At 45.4% G+C, this 9,942-nt stretch overlaps 1 protein-coding gene across 1 annotated transcript; it reads right to left on the reverse strand.

The window, feature by feature from the left end:
* Positions 1–1,235: 1,235 nt before the first annotated feature.
* LOC104859166 (putative RNA-binding protein 15B) lies at positions 1,236–3,708 on the reverse strand. Its single transcript, XM_010619670.1, has 3 exons — positions 3,659–3,708; positions 3,236–3,353; positions 1,236–3,182 (listed from the first exon to the last, which is right to left on the reverse strand). The coding sequence occupies exons 1-3, from the start codon at positions 3,706–3,708 to the stop codon at positions 1,236–1,238; spliced, it is 2,115 nt and encodes a 704-aa protein (XP_010617972.1).
* Between the last annotated feature and the right edge of the window lie 6,234 nt (positions 3,709–9,942).

Below are 9,942 nucleotides of genomic sequence, written 5' to 3' on the forward strand. Positions count from 1 at the left end.
ATATCATACCACAGCAATATACACACACCCATGTTTATAGCGGCACAGTTTGTAATAGCTAAAACTTGGAAACAGCCCAATTGCCCATCAACTGGAGACTGGATAAAGAAGATGTGTTTTTTCTATAAAAAGGAATACTGCTCAGCATAAAGAACAAGAAACTAGAGACATTGATAGCTAAATGGATGCACATCAAGGCCATACTCTTTATTTATTTATTTATTTATTTATTTGATTTTTTTTTTTTTTTTTTTTTTTTTTTTTCATTTTTTTTGGTACCGGGGATTGAACTTGGGCCCTTGTGCTTGCAAGGCAGGCCACAGAACTGCTGAGCCTAAATGCCCAGCCCGAGGCCATACTCTTAAGTGAAATAAATAGGATACATATGTGTAAATATAGAATAGTTTCTCTGGTATGAGAAAGTAAAAGTGTAAACAAGGATCAAAATGTATAATTGATGGTGTGGAATAGGAAGAAAAAGTCTAAAGGGGTAGGGGAAGTGGGAGGGATTGAGAAAAAGAAAAGATATGAGATAAGGAAAAAATGGAAACAAAGTCTCTATAAAAAAGCGAAGGGTTGAAGGGAGGGCAGGGGAATGGGAAAAAATAAGAACCAAGATACATTAAGTAAAAGTACAAGTTCCCAATGATGAATGTAACTGTATTGTATTCCTAAAAAGTACCAATAAACTTAATGAAAAAAATAAAAATAAATTTTAAAAAAGAAGTTAACATACTGCTAATTCTAAAAAATATTCCCCCAGAATCTAAGAATTTAGTTTTAGTGGTGGTCAGAAATTTGACCTCCACCAAATGAACCAAATTAATCCAGCAGAGAATTTAAACGAAGGGAGCCTGTAGAGAAGGAAGCAGATTATTTTTTCTTTTCTTTAAAGTTTATTAGTACATGTTTGAAGTACAGAATGATTACATTCATTGTGGTACAGGTACATAATACATTTAGATGATTCTTCCTCTTCACCTCCCAGTTCTATTTATCTCACTTAAGAGTACGGCCTCAATGTGCATCCACTTAGCTATAAATTTCTCTAGTTTCTCATTCTTCAATGTACAGGGAATCAAACTCTGGACCTTGTGCTTGCAAGGCAGGCGGCAGCACCTCTGAGCTAAATCCCCGGCCCTCAGATTCATTTATTTATCTTATAATTCCTTATACAGTTAATTGTCATATGTACAGATTAACAGGCAGACTAACAGGCCAAAAGGAATCTAATTTTAAAGTAACTGCTTTTGGGACAAAGATATGGTGCTGGCACAGGCAGCTTTGGGCTGGGCCACATCTGTTACTATCACTACCAGCATTTGCTCCTCCTCCGGCTTGCCCAGGGTCCTCGGCACAGACTGGAGGTACTGCTGCGAGAAGGGGCAGGGCGGGAAGGCATAGAGCATGCCGGTGCAGTCTCTGCCCTTGGACCCGCCCACAGGCAGGCTGATCACCCCTGCAGCCTCCTTGCCCTTCAAGTAAGAGATCAGGTTCCTGAGAAGCCGCCTCTGTAGGCCTGGCTCCTCGGGAGGCATCCCCTCGGTGCCAGCTCCACTGGGGACCGCCTGGGTGGCTAGGAGCACGGCATAGCCATCGGCGCTCCCCTGCTTGAGGCGTTGTGTGACCTCGTCGAACTTGGGCTGGTCCAGTCGAAGGCGCTGGGTAATCCTCAGCTGGGTCAGCTTGTTCCCGGAAGCCTGGTCTCTGAGGAGACCTCTGACGACTCCCTGGTCCCCCTCTAGGATATACATAGATGTTAGGAAGCAGCTGCTTTTCAACACGAGAAGCCCATTCCAACCCAGCTGCAATGTCTGAGCGCACTCTAAAAGAGTCTTCAGCTTTTTGGTCTCATGTTTTGGTTCTTCAAGAGACTTGGGCTCGGCCTCAGTGGTCCAATAATTGTCCTCTCTCTCTCTCGTCTTCTTCAGAAAGAAAGAGTCTGGAGCTCTGCGGAAGAAGTGGTGGCCCCACTCCTCCGCCTCACGTCTGCTGTTGCTGAGGGAGTTGCAGCCTGGCTCCCTGGTCACAGCATCAGAGCGGTTCTCCTCGTAGCCGTACTGCTGTCTAACACCCTTGGTCCATCTCCGCTCGGCAGAGGCGCGGGGGATTACCCTCCCGCGGTTGTCCTCCGCGCCGTCTTCCCAGGGCCTGGGCAGGACTCTGCCTGCTTCCGCTCGCCGGCGCTCACCCCCGCGACTGCGCACTGAGCGGCTGTAACCCTCCAGGCTGCTTCTGGGATCCGCACTCTTCCTGGGACCCATCCAGTCCGCGTCTAAAAAGGTCCGGTCTCGGTCCAAATACAGGTATCGGGGCGTATTATCTCGCACCCGCAGGTCCGTATCCAGGGTTGAGTGCCAGGTATAACCATCGGCGAGAAGGTCACAGTGCACAGGAAGGGCTGAGGGCTGGCCCTGCGGGCGATACCGCGTCTCCTCTGCCTTGGCGAAATCCACACGGAGCCGACGGTGTGGACCACCCACAGGAAAGCCCCTCATTTCAGCACAGGCGACCTCGGCTGCGTCCAGGGTTTCGAACTGGATGTAGGCAAAGTCATCTCCTTTAACGTGATCGATGGTCCGAATGATTCCAAAGCGATCAAACTCCTGGGCCAGCGCTGCCAGTGAGGTGTTGGGTCCCAGGCCACCCACCCAGAGGCGAGCGGTGGGGTTGGCCTTGCCGTAACCCACCTTAATGGGACTTCTGCCAAAGACGCGGCCTGACATGGCCATCTTAGCTCTTTGGGCCGCTTCCAGGCTCTGGAACCTCAGCAAGGCACAGGCTGCGCCCTGCCCTCTGGCAGGCCTCTTGACTTCCACCTCCTCGATAATGCCGTACTTCCCGAAGGCCCGGCACAGCTCCACCTCCGACACGGTGTGGTCCAGGTTTCCGATGAACAGGTCTCGGCTGGCCCACTGTTCGCCCTCGGCCATCAGGTCGCCCTTGTACCCGGCCGGGTCCCCGCAGGAGCGTCCGCGGTCGGAATCCAGGGCAGTATGGCGGGCGCGGGGCTCCTGCAGGGCCGGGGCAGCGTGGAGGGGGCGGCACAGCGGTTGCAGGCGCTCGGGCTCCCCCTTGAGCCTTCTGTCCTGAAGCACCGGCAGCGGCCGCGGCTGCGGCAGCAGCGGCAGCGATCGGGTCAGAGAGGCCTCGCCCAGGTTCACGGAGGACGCGCGCCCCAGCTAGGCGAGGGCAGCGGCCACAGATGCAGGCTGGCTTTCCGAAGCGCTAGAACCGATGGAAGAGCCGATCCTCGCGGTCGGTGCGGGCTCAGACTACTGAGGAGCAGAGTCTTAATATTTCGGCAAAGTGCTGAGCTGGGGCCCGCAGGTTCAGTTTCAGGGCAGCAGGTTCTGCAGGGACAGTGAGGCCAGCGACAGTAAAGACAGCGACTGTGGGAGCGACGCGCCTGTCGGTCTCATTTGTCCCTGGGCAGGCTGTAGGGGGAGGGCAACATCTAGCATGCCCCTCCCCCTTCCTCGCCTTTGCTCCGCCTTGCACCCTGATGGACTGGGACAGTTTGCTTCAGTGTCCTCCCTGGATATCAAACTGCCACTGTCCACTCCATACTGAGCGCAGTAGGGGCCCCTCCCCTACCCCAGCACCTGGGAGTGGTTAAATTCAGGAAGGAGGGACTCTAGGCCCCTAATTTGCATACCCAGCATCCTTAGCAAGCCTTCCTGAAGATTCTCTGGTTTCAGCCCTCATCCTTACTGAAACAGCCCTGCAAGCAGTTACATAAGTGATGCCTCAGGCACTTCTTGAGTTTTAGTACAGGAGGGCTCTTTCCTATGTACTATTAGTTCTACACGTCTTATTGAATAAAGACTTGCTTTAGTGTTCCTGTAAATCTGCTCATGATTTATTTCTCGGGTAGTGCGGGCTCCAAAAAATGTCCTAAACAGAGCTGTTAATGCTGAAGTGCTCCGGAGACCAGCAGTATTCTGGCACTGGTCCGCTAGCCCAGTGTCCAGGGCCAGTGTCCAACTGCCAATGGCAGAGACAAGCTGACATGGACAGTGCAACTGGCAGCAGCAGTGACCAGCAGCTGGCCATGTCAGCTGTTGGTGTTCAGTACGGCCTGGTGACATCAGAACTACTAGAAGAGGTGCACTTGGCCGATTCACAATTTCCATCTGAATTGAGCAAAGGAACCCTAAGCTGACTGGCAACACCAGGCCAGATCTATTAACCATAAAAAAGAATTCTTCAGGGGTAAGGGGAAAAAATGAGAATCAAGACTTGTCATGTAGAGGTACAAGATCTCAACAATGAATGTAACTCTACTGCATTCCTAAAATGCACCAATAAACTCAATTAAAGCTGGAAAAAAAATTCTTAAAGACTTGGAAATTTGACAAGGTGGGCACACACTTTGAGAGGCCCTTCACACACAAGGCTATCTCCATACATAGACTTCTGCTTATTGCAGATCTCAGAAAAGCACTTAATTTGTCATTTTAGATCTAACCTAAAGCACAGTATTTAGGTTACCTTTTAAATCTCCATAAAATAGTCAAAAAAATCACATCTAATTTTTTTGTTGTTGTTGCTGCTGCTATTTTGATCTTACAGGGGGGAAAAACATAGGCAAAGAAAAGAATATAATTATCACCTGTATACATTGAGTGAAAGAATGAGACTGTAGAAGTGGTAAAAAATATATATACAAAAAGTTGGCAAGATGACTCAGAAACAGTCCCTGAAATAGCTCAGCTTCTGATTATGGTGTGGCAGAACTGCCAACAACTAACTAATAGAATAGAATAATTAATCGCTTGGGACTAGAGTAATTTAAAAGTGCCTGTTGGCAGATATGGGTACTTCCAAATTAGGGGGGTCACCTGATAGTAAATTTCAGGGTAGCAGCTACTCTTGTTTTCTTGTGATCCCCTCAGTTTCTCCTCCCATCCGCCTGCCTCGGCCCCCTGGGGCCACACCTCTGGCTGGGCTACAGAGACCTCTGCGCTTCTCCTCTCTTCACTTGTGCGAGCCAGCTGCTTAGGGCTATTCCCGCTTTAAAGTCACCCACCTGCCATCTTATTTTTTTACTTTGCTTTTGCTCTCTAAACTGGAGGTGCAAGTCTGCCTGCCTAACCTGTCCTAACCTGTCTTTTATGTTACCCCTCCCTCACCTAAGTTTTGATGTTCTCTTCTTGGTAGCTTGCCTCAGGGAAGCCGGCAAGGGAAGAACAACCAATGTGGGGAGGTTTCAGGGCTCAAGAAATCTTACCAAATTCACACCACTGGGCCTTGGGTGAAATTCCTAACTCCCCAGAAAACCCTGGAATATGTACTCAATTTTTAAAAGAGCTTACAGCTCACCTATCCTCCCAGTGTGGGCAGGAAAGGCAACTCCACATACCTACTGTGTTTCCTACTGAGACCTCCCTCCCAGCCCTTAGTCTACAGCTCTAATGGGAATCAAGGATGAAGTTACTAGCATACTAGCATGCCCTCTGGCATCATTTTGTGAAGTAACTAATTTCCATTTCTGAGGACCTCCAGACTGGATGCATCCTTTTTCTAAGTATGCCTTACTCCAGATACTCTGTAGAGAAATGATTTTCTCCAGATGTTTTTTCACATACCCCACCACAGAGCACAGACTCCAAAGTCAGGCCATCTGTCACTTGCTTAATACCTGAGTGACCGCAGGCACAACACTGAATCTCTAGGCCTCAATTTCCTCACCCACAGGGTTGTGGTGATGTTTCAAAGAGATGATCCACTTAGCATGGATCCTGGGACACAGTAAGAATTGACACCAGGAGTTTTATCAATATCTGGTTGCGACAGTCTAGCTCCTAAAGGGCAGTACCTGGCCCAGAAGGGGGCTTCCTGGACTTGGCTCCATCACTGCAGCTGTGGTCCACTTGGATTGTCTGTCACTGTGCCAACTCAGTTGTTGAACGTTTCCAATCTTAATGTTACTTGTACTGTGTGTGCTAAAACCAAAGCACACAGAGAAATGTGTACAGATGGGTCATTAAAGCACTGGAGCAAAGAGAAAAGATCACCACGAGCGAAAATGTTGCAAGGTTAGGAGGGAAAAGAACGGCAAAGAGACTTGTCTGCAGCAGGATCACAATGACTTCCGGCACAATAGAGGAGTCTAAGGAAGATTACTGTATACACTTCCTGTAACTGCTTGAACAGATTACCACAAACGGAGGTACCCGAAATCAACAGACCTTACTCTCTCCCTGCATTGGAGGCCAGAAGGTCTGTGACCTCTCTGAAGGATTTAAGAAAGAATCCTTCCTAACTAATTCTTCTGGTGTGTGCTGGCTGGAGGGAGTGCGTTGGTTTGGGCAGCACAGTCCATCTCTGCCTTCCTCTTTACATCTGTTCTGCCGACCTCTTGTCTCCCTGAAACCCCATTCTTTCTCCTTGCCTTTCTCTTATAAAGATGCCCATCACTGGACCTGGTATAAGATCACCCAAAATCCAGTGGTCTTATCTTGAGATCTTTAACATCATTATATTGGCAAATAACTTTTTTTCCAAATAAGGACACATTCATAGGTTCTGAAGATTGAGATTTGAACATTTGTTTTCTTTCTTTTCTGATTTTTTTTTTTTTTTTTTTTTTATTTGGTACTGGGGATCGAACTTGGGTCCTTCCACTTATAAGACAGGCAGCAGAACCACTGAGCTAAATCCCTGGCCCTCTTTTCTGGTTTTTTGAGACAGGGTCTTATTATGCAGCTTAGGCCTCAAAGTCAAGGTTATCCTCCTGCCTCAGTTTCCCTAGTGCTAAGATTACAGGTGTGTGCCACCACACCAGGCTGAGATTTGAATATATCTTTCTGGCAGACATTATTAAATCCACTATTAGTATATAAAAAAGCAGAGGCCTGTGAGCAGAGGCATAGGAACATTGTGAATGAATTTTGTGAATATTCATGACCATTGTGGTTTATATGTGTCTACATTGTACTTGATGATTTTCAGGAAACTATAATTCTGTGACATTCAGTAATATGGACCTGAATGTTACCCGGACATACTCCTCTACACTTTTCTCTTGCTCTGGATCTAGACCAGAATCATCTTTGTCTTTGAGCTTCTAGAAGCCACTGGCATTCCGTAGTTCAGAGCCCCGTATCACTTCCACATCCTACTCCACCTTTCCATCTCCCTTCTCTGACTCTGGCCGTACTCATTCCCTCTTACAAGGGCAGTTCTGATTACCTTAGACCATCCAGATAATCCGAGATAATCTCCATATCTCATAATCCTGAATTTAATCCCACCTGCAAAACCACCTTTCCATATAATGCAACACAGTCAGGTTCCAGAGATTAGGCTGTGGTCCTCTTCGGAGGACTGTTATTCCTTGGACTATTTTGAGGAATTTGGGAATTAATGGAAAGTTTGAAGCAAGGAGTGAAATCAGCAGAATCCAGATGACCAAAGCAAGGACTGTTAGGCGGAGAGTCAGATATTAGCAGATCTAGAGATGGACACCGAGGGCTACATGAAAGCAGAAGACCTGATTTTTTACCCCTTTTCTCTTCATTTTCTTAATCATTAGCTACAGATAAAATGCAAAGTCTGTGGTTTCAAACCTTAGCCCAAGAGTAATTAACTTCATCAGAGTGTACTGATAAGGTCTGGGACTTGCACAAATTTCAGACCATGGTGAAGGATTAGAGAAAACCTCAAGGTCTCAAAATAAACCAAACAGAAACATCCCACCTAGGGAATAAACAGGAAACTTCTTCCATCAGAAGCTGGTCAAAAAAGCCCATTTTCCTTGTAAAACATCAATGACCTCGAAAGAAAGGAAATTATACTCCTTGAAAGACCCAGTCAATCATATAAATGTGATCTGAGATCTCATTCAGTGCAACTGCTGTTCTGACACTTGCCTACCCTTCATGTTTGAAGGTGTATTCTATCTAATGCTCTGAAAACCTATCATTTTGCAATAAACTCTCACTATACTCCGTATGATGCCCTGTGTTCTGACTAATCTTTCATCAAAGACAGAGAACAAACACCTTCACTGGAAGAAAGATTGCCTCTTTAATGGTGCTGGGAAAATTGGCATTCCACATGCCAAAGACTAAAACTAGACCCATATCACTCACCATGAACTAAACTAACATCGAAATGGATCAAAGACCTAACTATAAAAACAGAAACACTAAATCTGTTGGAAGACAGAATAGGTAGAAATCTTGAAGACATTGGTGTAGACAAAGACTATATGAACAAAACCCCAATCACACAGGAAATATCACAAAGAATCAACAACTAGGATCAGCAAAAGAAACCACCAACAGAGCAAAGGGACAACCCACAGAGTGGGTAAAGATTTTTGCCAGCTGTCCCTCAGACAAAGGACTAATATCCAGAATATATAAAGTACCCCAAAAAATCAGGCCCCCCCCAAAATTTACAGATCCAATCCAAAATTGGGCATCTGAAGTGAGTAGACATTTCTCACATGAGGAAATAGAAATGGCAAATAAATATATGAAAAAATGTTCAACATTACTGGTCATTCAAGAGATGCAAATTAAAATAGCACTGAGATTCCACCTCACTCCAGAATGAATGGCTGTTATCAAGGAAGCAACCAATAATAAATGCTGGAGGGGCTGTGGGAAAAAAGGAACCCTGCTCCACTGTTAGCAGGAGTGTAGACTGGTGCAACCACTGTGGAAATCAGTGTGGAGATAACTCACAAAACTAAAACTAGAGGTTCCATTTGACCCAGTTCTTCTCTTTCTTGGTATCTTCTAAAAGAATTAAAAGCATCATAACACAGTGATATATGCACACCTATGTTTATAGCAACACAGATTGTAATAGCTAACTCTTGGAAATAGCCCAAATGCCCATTAACTGATGAATGGATAAAGAAATGTTTTTGTTTTATTTTGCTTTGTTTCATTTTGGGTTATTTTACAATACAGTACTACTCTGCCATAAAGAAAGATAAACTTGCAAGGGCCGGAGTTCAATCTCCGGTACCATTTTTTTTTTAAATCTGAAAAAAGAAAGAAAGAAAGATAAACTTGAGACATTTTTAGGTAAATGGATGTACCTTGAGACCATACTCAAGCAAAAATTAATTAACCACAGATATTCAAATATGGCATGGTTTCTCTGGTGTGAGAAACTGAAAGGGTAAATAAAGACCAAAATGTATAATAGACATTGTAAAACAGAAAGAAATGTTCAAATGGGAAGGGGAACTAGGTAGAGGGGGGAAGGAGAAAGGAAGGAAAGGAAAAGGAAAAAAGAATAGAAGGAAAAAATGGAAACAAAGCTTTTGTAAATAAGGAGGGAAGAGAGGTTAAAGGGAGCGGAGGGAAAGAGGTAAAAAGAAGGATCGAGATACACCATGTACAGGTACAAATTCCCTATGATGAATGCCATCGTTATTTCTATCTAAAATGTACTAATAAAATTAACTTTAAAAAAAGAGTCACAGAGAACCAAGGAGTGAACCTCGCAGGTTCCTTGGGTATTAGGAACTGGCTTTCTGGTGACAGGAATCGTACCTGACAGTAGAGACAAAAGATTCAACCATGCCAAAGGATTCGAAAGTTAACAGTGAAGCACCCCGTATGGTGTTTTTATACTTATAAACTGCATAGCAGTGGTGGTGACCCTATGGCACTGGCACGCATGCCACGACAATGTTTGTTAGCATTGAAAACTTTAAAAGGTTCACCATCATTGCTATATAGTAATGTGTAAGATAACTGGTAAATAATAGGCTTTTCCTATCTTGTTTTCTGGTTTGATCTTCTCAATTAATCCCTTGAGTTTTTGTATGAAACTCTGAGTTCAGGGCCCTTTAGTTATTGTTATAGGTAAACAGCTGGACAAGTTGGATTCTGGATGATTATTTTGATCAAAATCATGGTGCCTATGATGAGCAGGCCCGGTGTACACACGCCTGTCAGAATGCTGCTGTAA

This window comes from Fukomys damarensis, unplaced genomic scaffold, assembly GCF_012274545.1.
Source record: "Fukomys damarensis isolate Sample0158 unplaced genomic scaffold, DMR_v1.0_HiC HiC_scaffold_5, whole genome shotgun sequence".
Taxonomy (NCBI): domain Eukaryota; kingdom Metazoa; phylum Chordata; class Mammalia; order Rodentia; family Bathyergidae; genus Fukomys; species Fukomys damarensis.

What these genes read in the sequence shown, in the direction of transcription:
- LOC104859166 (XM_010619670.1), bottom strand. Translation starts at nt 3,708, where the DNA reads ATGAGGGCTGAAACCAGAGAATCTTCAGGAAGGCTTGCTAAGGATGCT. An exon ending in AGGCTTGCTAAGGATGCTGG is followed by an intron (nt 3,354 to 3,658) that starts GTATGCAAATTA and finishes CTGTCCCTGCAG; the next exon opens with AACCTGCTGCCCTGAAACTG. An exon ending in GAGGATCGGCTCTTCCATCG is followed by an intron (nt 3,183 to 3,235) that starts GTTCTAGCGCTT and finishes GCCCTCGCCTAG; the next exon opens with CTGGGGCGCGCGTCCTCCGT.